At 40.3% G+C, this 18,107-nt stretch overlaps 1 protein-coding gene across 4 annotated transcripts in view; it reads left to right on the forward strand.

Annotated features, from left to right (window-relative positions):
- The window catches only part of DLGAP1 (DLG associated protein 1), a 130,860-nt gene that overhangs the window by 38,480 nt on the left and 74,273 nt on the right, over window positions 1-18,107 (forward strand). For all 4 annotated transcript variants that reach the window (XM_041399299.1, XM_041399298.1, XM_041399301.1 and 1 more), the window contains exons 3-4: window positions 2,318-2,495; window positions 4,719-4,959. In XM_041399299.1, coding sequence (XP_041255233.1) covers window positions 2,318-2,495; window positions 4,719-4,959 — 419 coding nt within the window. The remainder of the gene's footprint in view (window positions 1-2,317; window positions 2,496-4,718; window positions 4,960-18,107) is intronic.

The raw sequence follows: 18,107 nt of genomic DNA on the forward strand, positions 1-18,107 counted from the left end.
CTCAGCTAATCAGTGGGCAGCAACAAGCCCCAGGTGACGTATTTGACTAACTGGCAGCTAATCAAGCTGATTTGAATTTTGCATGTCACATATTGGCAGCAAACTGTTCACATAATAATCATAAAATACGTTTTGAACCAATCTAGGAAATGCATTTCAAGCGACGCTGATCAGTTTGCAGATCTGCAGTGTGGTGAAGTAGCTCACATGCGTCAGAAAAATTACATCTGCTGAATTATTCATTCATTTTTTTTAAAATCCAATAACAGGTAATAATTTTTTTTTTCCAAGAGTTACATGGTTAGTGTTAGTTACCAAAATGCAGTAAACAAATGTAACCATTAGTAACAGTTGACTTTTCACCACTTTTTGTGCCTTTTTTTGAGTTGCTTGGAGCACCACTTATTCTGATGTCTAAACAGGTTTTGTCATGTGGGATCAAGTGGTGTAAGGAGTCAAAGAGTATGGAAATGGCTGTTGTATTGCACTGTATGCACAGTGAAAATGGCAAGCAAAGGCTTTATCTTCATCCTGTGACAGGAGTACCGGGTAATTAACAGAAGTTTATGTATTTTTTTAGGAAGGTATTTAGCAGCTAGAGAACATGGTATTGTAGAGATGGCCTAGGTTTTATTACAGTATTGGACGATTCAGAAATAGACCCAGTTTCTGAACTATTTAGGTGAGTGATTACATAATGGAATTGTCCTCCCAAAATGCCTTGACAATTACCAGAATTGTGCATGCCACTGGGAAATTGCTGATACTAATTACCATCATTAGATACTTGAATACAAAATATCTGCAAATGCTTCAGGAATTAGACATAAAATGGATTCTCTTCTTTCAGGTCAGCTGTGTATGTATTTCTAAAGACTAGGAGACAAAGATTAAGCCTGTAATTAGGTTACAGTTTTTTCTTTCATACACCTGTAAACATCTTTATGAGATTTACATTTTAAAATAGAAGATTAGTTAATATTTTAATTTGTTTGCTTTGTGATACTTTTTTTTAAAATCAAAAAATGTATTGAAGACTCACCCTTTTGATACTTTATTCATCAATGAGTTCTTACAAAAGACAATATCTCCCAAATTAATTATATTTCATACAAGTGTATTTCACCCATTTTTTGTGACTCACATATTTACACGATGCCTCAGGTTGTGAAGACAGCACTTAGCCAGCACAGTCAAAGGATAAAGCATCTCACAAGTGCAGGATTGTTCTAGCTGACTCTTAGTACATATGGCAAGAACATAGTACAGAAGCACAAATTCCCTGGGGAATGGGGGGAGAAGCCGGGGGGGGGCAGGGGAGGGTTTTTTGTTCGGTTTTCATTCCTTGTACATCTCACCTGTCACTTGTATTGAAAAACTAGGCAAAGTTATCACTTCAAAAATACAACTGTATTTTAAACTTCTAAACTTCTAACTTTTAAACTTCTACTTTGACATAATTGTGTAAAGCTGCTTCCCTAGCATGCATTTTGTTAAGTCATGGCTTAAGCCAGGTCTAAATTAAATTTAAAGCATATCAAACCTAATCAGGTGGCCTATGCTGTTGGAGTGATTTCCCAGGTTAAGGCATACTATGAGTGTGTTTTGCATGGTTTATGTGATCTGCCTGCCCTATTGGCCTGTAGACCCTTGAAAGCCCCATGAGAAACAGTCCTGTTTCATGAGTACATGCATGAGAACATGTCAGAGTCATGTCACCAGCAGCATTTCGAGATGTGGATGTTCAGTTGATAAATTTAGGATCATCCAGCTGATTGAACCATCAAGCCTCTTCCTTCTTTACCTGCCTCCCCAGCTGGTTTTGGTGGTTGCTGCATTCATCTCTGTAAGGCCATAGGGCTTTCTCTGCTACTCATCTCAGTGGCTCCTCTTGCTCTTTTAAAATCAACTTGTGAAGCCATTTCAGTGTTGCCACTTCAAAAGTCCCACATAGTGGCAGGGTTTCTGGAGCTGGATACTGTCATTGTCAGTACAGTGTAAAATTTTTCCATTCTGCTGTCAGTAAAGAAAGTGAACAATTTTGCCATTATGCTTAGACATGGTTTACAAAAAAATTAAAAGAAAATTCTTTCCGTCCTTTTCCTTCCACCAAATAAAAGGGTGGGGTAATCCAAATAAAAGTGCTGACATTGCCTTTATTTTATAAATATACAATAACTGTGTCATGACTAGTTCAAGTCATGCTGTTCCAGTGAAAAACATCTGGTTATTCTCACTCCTGGTGAGGCCATTTGGATTTGATGGAATCTCTTTTTTCTTTCTTCCTTTTTCTTTTTTCCCCTCCCAAAACTCCCAGGATATCCAGTGAACACTCGCCAAAGCTCCAGATCCGGAGCCACAGTTACCTGAGGGCAGTGAGCGAAGTCTCCATCAACAGGAGCCTGGACAGCCTGGACCCTGCAGGGCTGCTGACGTCCCCCAAGTTCCGCTCGCGCAACGAGAGCTACATGAGAGCCATGAGCACCATCAGCCAGGTGGGTGACGTGCACCTGGGGCAGCCTGGAGAGCCACTGTCACGCTGGACACTGCTTGCAGTAGGAGAAACTGGATTTTGCTTTAAGTGGTGCTCACCAACACTCTCATTGGACAGGGTTCTTAAGGATCTTGTGCTTAGTACCTCCAATCAAAATTTTTGAATGCTTAAAAAAAAATGTTTGTATGATGAGTGAGGTGCTAAAATAAAATTAGGCTGTTAATAGTTTGTGCTCCACTATTTTATTCGATATTTTATTTTCTTTATGCTTTTTGATGCATTCTTTACTTTGTGTACCTCCAAACGTTTCAGCAAAATAGTACAAATATTACAGTATATGTATTAAGTGAAAAAATCTGTCTGTATGTTTGCCCTGAAATCCTGTAAGAGATCATCCTGCTCCTAAACAAGAAGAAAAATTAAGTCTATCATGACAGATTCAGTTAAAACACTAAAGTGTTATGAAATAGTCTGTCCTTGCATTCACCATGCTTGTACAGTTGAGTTCATAGGGAACAGATCTGAAAGAACTGCAAAAGTGCCAGCACACCACAGGGCAGAGGGCCAGTAGTTCATCTGCTACATCTTCTAGCTCCTTGGTATGATTTTTGGCTCGTTAGCTTAAGTGGATCATTTGGGTAAAGCACTTGGATGAAAGAACTTCCTTACTCATCCAGAAATGCAGCAGGCAGGATTTGTGGTGCCACATACTGATCCCTAATGACTGGCACACCAAGTCATCACCATGTCAAAAAAAGTGTGTGACAGCAGTAACACCAGGACTTCAGCTGTGGCCATAACAAATAAATGTGTTATTCAATATGGAATTTCATATGAAATACGTCATTTCCCTTTCTGCATTCTACTATATTTAGACACTTCAGAGTACTTACCTGTGTATTTTAAAGTGAGGCACTTTGCATAGGGCATGGGCTGATGCTCTAAAAGGAGGGCCAGAATGTATCTAGGAGAAAACAGCACAGAAATTCACGAGTCAGAGGCAACTACATGAACATTAGGTCAGGTTACTTGTTTAGCTGCACACCTAATACACAAAACTGTCAGCCAAGGAGTGGTTATCATTTGCCAAGGTGAACAAGATTTTTTGGTTTAAAAATGCATTAATTCAGAGATACTTACTTGAGGATTGGATATTCTCTGCCACAGTAAGATTATTCTTTTTGTTGTACTACCTACTGCTCTTCCATGCTTTTTAAAATAGTTTTCCTTTGAAAGAAATATATTTTGCTCTCTGAGATTTTTCAATTATGTGTACAAAGACTCCGCAAAACATTTTTCTTGGTAATATTAATCCTGGAATAGCATTGCTAATGGGGTTTTTTCTACCTTCCCAACATAGTCTTATCTTCTCCTGCTAACTTGGTCTTGTACATGCTTGAAAACTAACAAAATTCTCGAGTGATGGTTTCCATCTGCATGTCTCATACAGTGATAATTAATGTGCTTTAATGCCAAGCTCAGGGCTCGATGCTCAGTTTAGAAACATGAGCATCCATTACTAATTAAGCCAAGGTAAATGGTTTCCAGATTCTTAAGACCTGTAGTAAGTTTTCGAATGCTCTTTAACCACCATGAGCTCAAGTCTTTATCACCACCTAGTGTCTGCTGCACAAAGGGTCTAAGGATTCCTTTGCATCTGCTCTCAGCCAGAAATTTAGTTCTACAGACAATTTCCCCAGCATCAAAGCTGGTTCCCTTACCAACTTCCCCTTCCTGTGTTTGTTACCCTGCAGCTTTCCAGCCACTCAGGTTTTATCAGTGTGATTGCCTGTGGGTTGCACTGATAATGTACTGGGGTTAAGCTGATCTTTTTTGGTTTTTTCCTCACCCTGCGAAGAAAGTGTGATTTTTGTTTTACATGTAGTGATCTCAATGACCAAACATTCAACCTCTGCCATGGGTTCTGGGTCACATAAAACAGAAGCTGCTATGAGAGCTCCAGGCTTCCCACCAGTTTCAGAAGAGCCAAGAGCCCAAACTCTGCTGAATCCTTGCCAACACCTCTGTCTCCCCTTTTTATAGATTGTTTCTTTCCCCTCACTGTTGCTGGTAATGGGATGTCCCATTTGTCTTTCTTCATGTGCAAAGGGATCCTCTAACAGGTGCTGGCCATTGTGCCACTGTAGCTTGAGAGTGTTTATGTCAGGCAGTGTGGAATGTCCACGTACGGGATGCACTGACCCTGCCCGGTGTCTGTCTGCAGGTGAGTGAGATGGAGGTGAACGGCCAGTTCGAGTCCGTCTGCGAGTCGGTGTTCAGCGAGCTGGAGTCTCAGGCCGTGGAAGCGCTGGATCTGCCAATGCCGGGCTGCTTCCGCATGAGGAGCCACAGCTACGTGCGGGCCATTGAGAAGGGCTGCTCCCAGGATGACGAGTGCATATCGCTGCGCTCCTCGTCTCCCCCGCGTACCACCACCACGGTGAGGACCATCCAGAGCAGCACTGGTGAGTAACACAAAGGGAAATCCAGAGGGGGGTGGAAAGGGAAGGTACTTCCAGTGCTTTTCCATCAAGTCAAGCTATTCTCTGCCAGATGCCAAGCCCTTAATGGAGTCTTGTGTTTCACCAGGGAGCTGGACAGACTAATCCGCCTCAAACCACACACAGACCAAGGCTGATGCCTTTGATATGGTTCCTTCTGTGTTCAAGCTAATTTATTCTAAGCTAAAAGCATATAGAAGGGAAGTCCAAGGTCATGCCTTGCCTCACTGTCCTCCCCAAAAGAGCAGTCACAATTTGGCAAGGCCAAACAAAGAAGGCTCTGGGTTGGCAATTCTGCTGGCTGTGACCAGCAGAGAAGGGTCCCACTGATGAGGTCTTCTACAAAGTTGAAGTGATTGTATAAGTTACTGGATGTGGTTTTTACTGGCTCAAAGAGACTGTTCCAGCTCTCTAGACCCCATCTCGGATGTGAGAACGAAGAAAGGAAGAAGCAGTCTGCAGGTTGAAACATGCATGTTCACATTTTGCTGTTACATTCTTTCTGCAGTTCAGACTATTCAAGCCTTGCTAGAGGGAGAGGTTTCAGTGTAAACATGAGACTTCTAACCTTCCTTTTAATGTTTGAGGTTGCTTTTCTTTTGGAAATAACCATGATGAATTTCAGATTTTGTCACCAAAATAGTGCCTAAGGGGAAGAAAAACCAAGTAAAACCAAATTCCAAACCTGCCTCTCTCATTCAGGAAAGCAAGAGGCAGGAGCCATTACATGTGTGTGCTCTTCCTGTGGCAGGATGAGAGAGAGCCTCTTTCTTTTGACTTCTGTGCAACCATTCCACTGTTTTACACAAGCTTCATTTACTATTCATATGCTGTTCATATACTAATCGTGTTCTTGACTAATATTGACTATTATACGTATTTCACTGTACCTGCTATCTCTTTTGCTGTATTTTTTCATTTCTGTTTTCTGTAAACTTTTGTCCTTCTGTGTGTTATCTCACAGGTGCAGTTGTTTATTCCTTGTAAGTCTTTTTAAAAGCTGCTTGTCAATTGTTCTATGTCATCAAAGAACACTTTAAATCCTTTTACCAAAAATGTTCAGCTAAATTAAAGATTTTTCTAAAAGTCGCAAGTTTTAGTACTGTTGGAAATATACTGGCAGTACATCACAAACATCAAAGCATTTTTAACAAATGCTGCAGAGAAATACTCATCTAAATCACTAAAGAAATAGTATTCACATGACAGCATTTCTGCTATAGAATTAGCCCTTGTGAGCACAGAGGGTTTGCACCAAACCACAAAGACAGGATTTCTTATAAGGTGTGTGCTATTTCATTGTGTGGTATTAGTTTGTGTCAAACATATTCTGAGGCAAAAGCTGAAGGATGGGAGTTTTCAGGGATTTTTCAGTGTGCACTCATCTTTGTTAAATCAGCTTGGGTTGATCCCAAAGAGGGTTTTCTATTCTGTGAGAATGGCTTTGGTAACACTTTTCCTTTATAAAAATAACGGTGATCATTAATACAGAAGAGAATAATTATTTTTGCATTATCTCTATGTAAGAGGTTGTTTCTGTCACTTAGGAAAATGATGCCTGTGTCTGGAGATGATGGCGTATAAATGGAGAAGGCTGGCTCTGTGTGCCAGCCAAAAATGCTGGAAAACATGAAAGAGGAAAATCTGTACTGTAAACTATCTCTTGTTTGTAGTCCCTTTTTTGTAGTGCAACTATGGAGGCCTGGTCTCTTCTCTGGGTAGCTGGCTTTATTTAAAAAATCATATGAAAAAAACCTGTGATACTGAAAAACATAATCCAGTGAGTATGTCTTGGGTTATTGCTTCTGTAGTCAGGGTGTTAAAAGCAGAGAGGAATGAGTTGCAGTGCTCTCTTTGGACATACATACAAGCCTTTAAAGATTGCTGTGGATGCCTGTTTTCTGCTGTGGGAATTTCACTGAGTTATCTTTTTCATTTTCCAATTCTTGGGCTCCAAGGGCCCATCCCTTCCACTGGTAGCATTTCAGACAACTTGTCTCTTTTAGTACCTGACTTACATACCACTATTTGCTTAATGGATATTAGAATTTAATTAATTATGTTTAAAAGCATCTGTGTTGACTACCTTGGTGTTGCCTGTGCCTGGCTTACAGAAGAGAAGTATGAAAGGCAATGTTGATGGTTTCTATTTATATCTGCTTCAATAAAATGGGAAATGGAGCAACAACTAGGCAGACATGAAGAAAGGAGAACAGTATCTCAGATTTATCTCCACTGAGGTGATGTTGCAAATGTTTTTGTGGAGACATGGGAACAGTTATGATCTAAAAATGGTTTTAACATCCCCAAATCAGAGAACAGTCCTCCTGCCCCTAAAGCATCTTTGCCTGTTCAACCAAGAAAGATTCCTTTCATCAACATTAGCGATGCCCTCAATAACATGGCTTTTAATTCACTAATACCAAAGCTGTGATCATACACTGATATGGAGAATCTCTTTGACAGCTGAAAGTCCAGGGAAATGTCAGTTTGATGGTGGAAAAGACAGGAGAGCTGTTGGTTTACTGGATTCAAAATTATTCCTCTAGAGCAATGATGCACAGCTTTCCAGGGTATCTGGATAAAGCAAGAACTATGGACAAAAATCACACTTTGCCTGTTAGCCTTTGCTGTTGGGCTGGCAGCCTCAGGTTTTCATTTCCTTTCGCCACACAGTGTTGGCACTTCATTTCTGCAATTGCACCTCTAGCTCAGTTTCTGAGGATGTGCTCATTCTAACTACAAATCTGTGCGCTGACTATGGCACAGAGCTCAGCTAAGGGTGGTTGCCCACCTGGTGGCCTCTGCAGCCTGCACTGACCTTAGTGCTGCTGTGGCGACACTGAAGGGTGGCTGCAGCTCGATGAAACTGAGCCCAAGTGTAAAAATGGAGGTGGAGGCACAAACCTGGTGTCACCAAAGAGGTGAAATGTTACACTGTGAGTGGGGAGAAAAATCCTAACCTTACCAAAGTCTGCCACCAAAGTTCCTCCTTATGTCCAACCTAAACCTTCCCGGGCACAGCTTAGGACTAAGTCCTCTCATGCTGTCGCAGTTTGCCTGGGAGAAGAGGTCAATCCCCATGTGTGAGTCAAAACATACAGGTAATGATGGCAACCACCAAACCACAGCTGAAATTCAGAGTAGTTATTTCATTACCTCACCAACATGGCTGGGCAGCAGATACACACTGGGGCACAGGCTCTGTTGGGCTTAGCTCATGCTAGTGAGCCTCTGTTAGGCTCAGTTCATCCTGGCACACAGTAATGAGGGGAACCACTGCCTGACCCAGGCATCAAAGGGCCTTGCACATGTGCAATTTATCACAAGGCTGTGCTTTTATGATATCTCACTTCCAGCAGAAGGCTCGAGCGTGACTGTGGGTGTGTTGTCTTTAAGCGGGAATTCTACTTCTCCAAACCAGCATAGGATGAACAAAACTGGGCATAATAAATGGACACTCCTTCCCACTCTGACATTCTTAACATTCCCACCTGCAAGGTCACTTTCAGCAAAAACTATTCCCTCCTTGCCAAATCTTCCGGTTTTAACCCTTTCCTCCCAACACTGCACCTGGCTACATATTCCCTTTATCCTTGCTTTTAAATGAAGGGTTTTGGAATGAGGAAGAGAAAATGCAATCTTGACATTTTATACGGAATTATAAATCACACACAGAATCACTGGGTTGGAAGAGACCTTTAAGATCACTGAGTCCAACCCAACCCTAACACCTCAACTAAACCATGGCACATCCAGTCTTTTTTTAAACTCATCCAGGGATGGTGACTCCTCGGACAGACCATTGCAATATTTTATCACCCTTTCGTAAAAGCTTTTTCCTAATATCCAACCTATATTTCCCTTAATGCAGCTTGAGACTGTGTCCTCTGGCTCTGTCAGTTGCTGCCTGGAGAAAGAGACCAACCCCCACTTGACTACAGCCACCTTTCAGGAATTTGCAGAGAGTGATAAGGTCACCCCTGAGTCTCCTTTTCTCCAAGCAAAACAATCCCAGCTCCCTCAGTCGTTCCTCACAAGTCTTGTGTTCCAAGCCCCTCACCAGCCTCATTGCCCTCCTCTGGACACACTCAAGAGTTCTATGTAGTAAGTTCTATGTCACAACTGCATCATGCCTTGACAGCTAGTCAGCTGAAAAGCTCCGTTCACCCTCATATTTGCTCTCTCAGTGTCAGCGGTACCCATGGAGGCATCCTGACTGAGGCTGTCCCTGGGAGCAGGGCTGTGCAGGCTGAGAGGCAGAGCAGCTCTGAAGTGCTGACATATGTTATACACCATAGGCTGCACTAAAAATTAACACCCAGGTCATTTGAGCTCTTCAAAGGAGTTTAATGAGCTGTGAGTTATTACGTAATTTGATCCCAGGTTATTTGCAGATGCAACTGTTGTAGCTGAAGCGCTTCAGCCAACAAATCCGGTCACTAAATAAGTAGCTTTTTAATTTTAAGTCTGTGAATCATTTCAATGAGCTTGAAGAATGCAGTAATTAAGAAACAATTAAATGCTAAAGTAGTCTAAAGAACATCTTTCTCCCACATTTATTGTGTTTATGTTTCTAGACTTTCCCAATGTTGCTGTGCATGGTCCTTTGCTGTAAACAAACCTTATGACATTGTGAGGGCTCAGGCATGGGCACGCGTGCATACAAATATATAATACGGTATAATATACAAATATGTAATGACATCTCTCTAACAGAGCTCAAGTTGTAACATCAGGAAAAACTCTGCTCTGGATTGCAATTCAATTCCTATCCTCTGTAGAATTAGGCGAAAAGAAATATCAGAGTTATCTGCAGCAATGCCATCTGGTGATTCTCAGTAACATTACACTTCTGATTAAAAGCAGAATAAATAAAAATCCCAAGGAAATCATGCTGTGTAGCCAGCAGGTTTGAGAGTTACCACAGTATATGCTAATTGCAGTCTTTCAGCTGAGCAAACCTTTTTCCTTCCATTCATTGGAACATCTGATCAAGACAAGTCAGGTATTTTGTAGAAGATCTCTAAGGGGCTGCCTAGCCAATTAAAAATAAATAAATAAACAAATAAAATGCAAACAAGTCTAAAACCTGACTTGTGCCAGGCAGAATAAAATCAAATCCTGTGGATAAGGAAGCTGTAACTGAGTGCATGCCAGATGCAAGTCCTTTGGATTCCTCAGAGCTGTCCTTTCAGAGACTGCTCTGTTCAAAAGGAAACAACAAATTAGGATTTCACATGTGATTTCCAGTTGAAGCTAAGTCTGGTTTCTGGATCTGTACCAAAATTAGGATATTTCCACAGAAGGTCTGAAGAAATATAACTACATTAAGGCTTTCATGCAGATGTTGAAACTTAAAATAAATCTGAGGGTTGTAGAAAACTGTTTGACAAAGAATTTACATGGTTCATTTCCTCTCTTTCCTTGAGTAATCCTAAAATGTGTTCTGCTTTTGGATCTGCTATCAAATTGCTTAAATCAGCACTTTAAAATGTTTTCCTTTGCTAATGAGGATCTGACCTTGGAGGAGAACATTACTTCCAATTTCAGAGGTGTCTGACCATAGCTAGTATGAGTTTCATCTCTCCTATCCTAGTAGTCAACTTCATGAATGTTAAGCTCCACATCACACTACAAACCGCCATTTTTACCAAGCCAGTGAAGGTTTTTAATGAGAAATTCAGAAAGGGTGAGAAAAGGCCTTTATTTTGTATGGCATGGCCTAGTTATTTTTTTCCACAACTGAAAATATCATTTGGAGTAGTTACAGCAGTCTCCAAAGTTATAAATGTGTTTCAAATACAGGGAATTAAAAACTAGTATTACCATTTGGTATTCCATCTTTGCTTACTATTCTTACTCTTTATTTGCTTGATATGCTTCTAAACATTTGGGCTAAGGCTTATAGTGAGGTAAGAATGTGAGAAAGACCTTAATTATTCAAAAATGTCTTGAAGGAATATGTTACCTAACTTTGTGAACACCTCCAGAAACACAGAGCAACTCTACTATTTTGTTGAGACAGCACTTGTTTGGTTGACTTCTCCAGTGGTCCATACAACTTGGACATCTCCAAAGTTGAAAATGGGTGACTGCCATTGGCCAACTCTGCCAATGTCCGTATTTCCCTCATGTTGGGGAGTGCCATGCTCATCACACACTTGAGATATGGCCTCACCAGGACTACAACTCCTGCAAACCTCCAGCTGTGCTTTGGCAAAGCCTGGCATGCAGTCAGCAGTCCTCAGTGCAAGGACACACTGCTGTAGCCTGCTGCTCTGTAAGACCCTGTTGGCCTTTTGAGATGCTGGGAGTAAGATGGCCATCATACCTGTGAGCTGATAGTCTCAAATTAAATGGGAAAAAGCATGATTTTAGAGGAGAAGGATAACTTTAACAGAAATTCCTATTGTTCTATGCAAAGAACTAATAAGTGTATTTCTTATCAAGTGGAGCACAAATAAAGAGGACACAGGGATTATTTAACTTAAAATGTAATGTTGCATTATTTGTTAATGCTGCATTAATTTTGATACAGATATGAAAAATTTTGTGGAAGCCCTTTGCATATGTTTGTATGGAATGTGCTTAAATTCATTTTTCCATTAATCCGTTTCTTTTGATTATACTGCACATACAAAAAGTGATAATCTTTTCAGGTGTTCAGATTTACACAGTTCCCCCTAAAGGTTCCCCCAAAGCATGTTTGGATTTGAATTCTGCTTTAGTTTCAGACTAGGTGGGTGTGTTATCAAATGCACCACTGCTGGAGATTTTTGTAGGGATGTTCAGGACCCCAGTTTCACGGAGACCTTCCAATGTGCTAATGCAGTGAGAGAGTCCTGACCCCACGATTGTGTACCCCACTTCTGCTGGTGTGCAAGTTCTTGTGGAAGTGCCCTGATGGAGCCTACAGCCATGCCTGTGTATTTCAGCACCTGAATGCACAGCACCTAGCTGAGGAAAAATGCCACTTGATGCACCATAACAAACGTACAGGAAGTCATTACAAGCGAAACAGTAATTTAAAAGTTGTTCTGCTGACTGAGCACTGCATGCCTCACATCTCATTAGCTGAGAATTAACATTTTTCCAAGCCCATAAACAAGCATGAAACCTCAGTAATTTTGCCACAATCCAAGAAGCAATGGATTATGGCAAACAGTCTCTCCTGCTCACTGCTGCAAGGCAAGTCTGCCCTTTGCCAGCAGCTTGGGCTGGCTGACAGGTCTGCCTCAGATAGGGGCAGCAGTTTAGCTCTGGTCTGGTGTCCTAAGAGCAAATGATGTGATTTCAGCATCTCTGACTCAGCAGCCTTGTGTATCTGTGGTTTTGGGGACAGAGTTGCCTGACTTGAGCACAGGGCTAAGAATCAACCTTCTTTGAAATATGCCTGGTATCACATCAAGAGGAAGCAGGTTTCCCATAGCAGCACCAGCTTGTAATTGCAAACTAATGGGTGGAATATGCAGCAGCATATAAAATAAAATAAAAACACAGTCTTTTTCCATTTGTAAATTGTGAGAGGGCAATATAACTTTTATCCCAAAATGTTGTTCTCAGGAACTGGTCATTGCTCTAATCCTCAGAACTCTGAGAACTAAAGATACATCATTCCTTAGCTCAAGAGCAAATAATTAAATTTTTCCTTTATGGAAAAGTACAGCAAAGACCGGAATCTTTCTTTGTTCCAGCTTATTTCCATTGCAATGTTTTTGTGAAGGCAGTGACAGAAATGAGCTGAATCAGTAACTGAAGACATGCCCCAATTTATATAATGAAATCACATTTTGAATAATAATTCCTACCATTTTCCTAAAATAGATTAATGTCATTTAACTACAATTGTCTTTTGGAAAGCAGGACTTAGGCCTCTTTCCTGAAGAGGCTGTGCTTAATTAATGCAGCCAGTGTGTAAAAATAACTCAGATTTTTCTTTTTAGTTTGTGCTACTGTCCAGTCTCTAGCCAGGTGCTGCCACTCACCCTCACTAAGTTCCACATCATTCCTTTAAGACAAACCTCAATATTTTGGTTTTCCCCAGATACAATACTTGCAAAGCTCTGTTGAGCCATAGGATTTTGCAAGAAGCTACAGATTAAATACTGTGTGATGATGAGCTTTTTAAAGTGACTGAGTGATTTTTGATTTCAAAAAACTAAGAATTTTTAATAAGTGTGTTTAATGAGTACAGCTCTACAGGGCCCCTCTTGTAGTACAGCAATTTGTTTGGAGCTATTATATTTCATCATGTCAGTAATTCCCATTTTGGAGCTCAAATATGATGTATTAGGTACTGAATAGTGTAAATAATTGCACATTTTCATGCTTTCTAAATATGTGTTTATGCAACAGTCTAACAGTAATTGGCTCTTTGAAACTGTGGTAGACTATGGGGTACGTACATTATTAACCACTTTTTGAAAAAAACATTGCTTTGTTTCTTTAACAATATGACAGACAAACCCAAAGGAAATGTGGCAGCAGAGACAACTGCGCATTAAAAAAATTGCAGAACCTCTGAAATATACACAGAAATGTGATTTACTCTTTTTATTTCTTGCTATTACACCAGTCTCACTGCACTGCTTCTTACAATGCTCAATAACAAGCACAATGCAACTGAAATACTTGGATCTGGAAAATACCTAGTGCTATTTTGCAAAGAGGGACAGTCTCACTGCCATCAGAGTCTAACAGTTCCTTTATCAGAAGCACACTCAGGCAGATGTTGGTAATCTGTTCTAATGCCACAACCTTTGTCTGGCCTCTCAAGGGGCAAATGGATGTGTTGGTCTTTGGAAATTGTTTTCCCTTGCTGAATTTAGCTTTGGTCAGATGGGAGAGTGCTAAATTGCATCCCACTTAAAATGCACTAAGCCATCTGAGCAGAACAATTCCTAGTTGCTTTGATCAAGGATTTGAGCTAAGCTATCAGAGGAGGGGAAAAAACCCTAAAAAAACAATAAATAATACCACAGAACCCTCTACTGTGACAGATCTCTTGCCTGTTCTGTTGAGGAAGATGCCTACCTTTTCTCTCTGCACAGTCCAGATGATGGTGCTTTGATAACCATTCTCTTTCTTGTAACAATTTTCAAATTAATTCTGTCTTTAGCTCAAGTAAAATGTAGATATGTATCCCAATGGGAAGGTTTAGATGAAAGTCAGAATATTGTAACAGGATAGCAAAACAAATGGTGGCAGTCTATTTCTGTTTTGAATTTTTTTTTTCCTCTCTATTTCTTTTAACTTCCTTCTGAACTCCATGAAGAATCAAAATTATGTAGATTTCTGGCAGAAAAAATCAGGATCTACTACACCAAAATAACCAAGCTATGAATAAAACCCAACTCCTCCATGAACCTCAATCTGACTGCCTCACAAAGTCCTGAGAAAACCTGCCACTTTCCAGTTTACATGATGGGTAATTTGCACCCAAGTAACAGAACAAGTTGTTACCTGGTGCCATGGCCTTACACTGTCTTATCCCATACAACCCTCTCAATGCTCATGTGACATTTTACCATGTGCCTTTTTTATTTAAAAAGGGGGAAGCAAAAGAAGAAGGGTTCCAGAGAGATGGAGAAGGGGTGAAGGGAAGTATTGCATCTGTGTTGGAAGCCCTGACTGTGGGGTCAGTAGGGCTGCATACTCTGGTCTAGGTGAAGTCAGTTACTGTCTTGTTACATACTTCCAAGGAAGCTTGTTTTGCCCTGTTTGGGATGTGGCTATGAGGGAGTTAGATCATGTTAGAAATTACCTTAATGCACAGCTAAGACCAAAACGCTTATTCTCCTTTCAGAAAAATAAATAAATAAATAAATAAATAAATAAATAAAGAGATAAGTAAGGACAAGGACATCACTACTTAAGACTTCCAATACCAACACCTTCATTCAGTCTTCCTAGATCTTCCTCTAGGATATTGCCCACAGCCAAAAGGGTGCATCGCATTCACCCAGATGCGTACATTGTCATTTTGCATAAATAGGCAGTTGTGTTTAAGCTCACACGAGCTACCTGCAGGGTTAATTCTCAAACAGGCACGTCTTGTCTACACAGACTCTGCAGCCTGCGGCACACCAACATCTGTTCCAGTGTCGCGTACTTCCACAGATTGCACATGGCATTAGGAGTAAGAGCTCCCTCCCATAATCCGATTTATATTGCCAGTTGTCCCCTTTCTGGGCTTCAGATATGTGCTGCAGTCCTGAGAGCCTTTTTCTATTTCTGTCAGTGCTTACTGAGAGCAGAAGTGTGGATCTCCCCTTCTGGAGGGCGCTTACTGCTACTTTAGCTGAGGAGGCTCTCACTGAGTGCAAAGGTTGCTCTCACATCCTGTGAGTTTGGGTGGCATAGTCAAGGAATACCTGTAGGGTGAACTGAACCTGAAAACATGTGGGTAGTCTTTTTTTTTTATTATTTAATAAAATATAATAGCCCACCTTACAGGTGACATGCACCACTGGAGAAAATGTGTATCTGTAAATACATAGCAGTTAAAGCAGTTTTTACTCTTAACACTTTCTTTTTTTCCTAATTCAACATACCTGCTTTCATTGAAGGGCAAAGAGTTTGATGGTTAAGTAAAAAAAAAGTGAGAAGAATTGAAAAAAAGGGGAAGGACAAAGGAAAAATACACATTTTGAGTAGCAAAGCAGGTCCAGAAGAGTTTCATAAAACAGAATTGTGGCCTGCACTTCAAAAAATCATTCATTATGTAGAATCAGTAACACCTTTCTCTGTGTGAATAGTTGATGGTGAGAAACAGATGCATGGAGCTTTGAACCTGAATTTTTCCAAAATACTTTGTCTTTCCTTATTCCTTCATCATGTATGAATTGGTGTGTAGACTAGGTGGAGATGATGTGCTGTCTAGCACGTTTTATTGATGCTGTTTGAGCTCCCAGTGTAGACAGTTTTTTGACATTTGTTTTAGAACATATTTTCTGGTTGTGATGAGATTCCGTTTTTCCTGCCGGCAGGAGATATAGAGGGATATGAAATGGTCGTCAAGTTAATGGTGTCCAGAATCCCTTTATTGCCTTCAAAGGGCTGGCAAAACTAGTGAATGGAAAAAAATAAACATGACAGATAAGTAGGCACTGGATAGAAAGTTTGAATAGCTGTGGGAATTTTTGGGACCACAGCAGCAGTGTTGGAATTTCATCAAATGAAGGGGAATGTTTCCCCCCATCTGTTCTGCAGATACATGTCTTAATATTTTAAGTACAATATTGCAGACCAGGGCAGTCTGTTAAGTTACAAAGCTGAGACTTGTCTTTCTTTTCTTGCAAAATTTGCTCACTGAGGGTCCAGTTGTGTAAGGTGCTGAGTGTCCTCAGCTGCCACCATCGTAGCATCAGTTCATGATTTCTGTATGCCTGGTGTCACAGAAGCATCTGGCTCCTCTATTTCACTGCCAGTACCTTTACAACCAGAGGAGTCTGGGGAAGGAGCATGAATCTGTTGGAATCCAGTTTAGGATATTTTTTTTTAGAATAAACAAACATAAGCTTTTCTAGTCCTTTTGCTGTTGAAATCTCAGATTGGACAATGACATTCTAGAGCATAATACAGACATGAATTGCAAAACAAAAGGGAATCTTTTCAGATTTTGAGTTTGGGCTTATTTTTCCATTTTGCTGCTAAAAAAAGTTAGATCCTCAGAAGTGTCAATGAGGTAAATATTTACACTTCCCCTATCCTGCAATAGCAGGCAAATTTGCAGAAAATAAAAACTGACTTTATTGCCCAGTGTCAGGATTGTTTCTGTCACATGCATAAATGGAAGAGATTGAATGGGCAACTGTATCTCTCCTTCTTCATGATTAACAAGGAGATCATGCTCAGCAGAACAAGATGAAGGAATACTGGGTTCCCTGTTGTCCATAACACCATACTGAGAATTGACCACTGCCACAATATTTCATATCTGTGTGGAACAATGATAAAAAACACCACCCATTGCAAACTAGCATGACTCCATTAAAGGGGTGGTTTCTGTTTGCACTGCAATCATGTGCACTTCTCTCAGACCATTTGTTATTTCCTCCTCTGCACATTAAGTTTGGTACATACATGTCTTTTGAAGAACTGGCAAACAGCTAACTTTGCCAGCTATTGCTGATGTGGAGAGGAATCCTCACTCCATCTTCAGACAACTGCCTCTCCAGCAGGCATGGAAAAGTGTCAGGAACTCTTTTAGGGTGGCATTCTGGCCAATGCCTGTGCAGATGCACAAGAACAAAGTATTTTTTATTGAAGCCAAAATGTATGTAATTGAAATTGTCAATTACCACCACTAATTTCCAAAATAACCCCAGTGTGTTTATTAAACAACATAAGTGTGGTAATTTGGAACATGTGACATTAATTATGGGTGCAGGATTAGGCATACCCACCTGATCTAGGCTTCCTTTTTCTCACTTCCAGCATTACATTAACAAATTTGGGGCCTGAGGCATAGTCAGCTTCTGACACTGAAGTGTACTAGCTGTATCAGCATAATCTGGCTTCATCTTTTACATCTAATTTTATTCTCCTGAAAAGTCTATTATTATTGTTATTGGAGCATGACAATATGCTTCTTTGGAGAGAGAAAAAAACCCAGGGAAATTATTAATTCAAACCGTCAGCAATATCTAGCTTATTCATATTGTTATGAAAAACATTTCACTTGTAAAATAAAACTGGTGCATGTTTGCTTTTTGATAAAGTATCAGGAACAAGTGGGTATCTTTCTACTGGGGCAGTTTGTAGAAATTTTGCAAAATCCAAATTAGCATACATCTTCCTAAAATTGCAGTAAGTTAAAAAATTATGGCTTTTCATCAAAAAAAGGAAAGTGTTGCATTTCTCAGATTAAGTGAAAATAAGTTGACGTTGCAAAAGTGGTAATGCCATTAAACAATTTTATAGGACAAGGCCTGCTAATGCCTTGTGTGCTGCTGATGCACATCATCTGCCAGTCAGCTTTCCACTTATACTTTAGCTGCTTTGCTGATTTTTATCAGTTCATCTGTTTAAAATGTGTTTTATAAAAGACTTTTTATTTCATACACTTTGATTCATCTTTACTCTCACTGAAGATTTCCTATCTAATT

This window comes from Onychostruthus taczanowskii, unplaced genomic scaffold (assembly GCF_017590055.1).
Source record: "Onychostruthus taczanowskii isolate IOZ18803 unplaced genomic scaffold, ASM1759005v1 scaffold16, whole genome shotgun sequence".
Lineage (NCBI taxonomy): Eukaryota > Metazoa > Chordata > Aves > Passeriformes > Passeridae > Onychostruthus > Onychostruthus taczanowskii.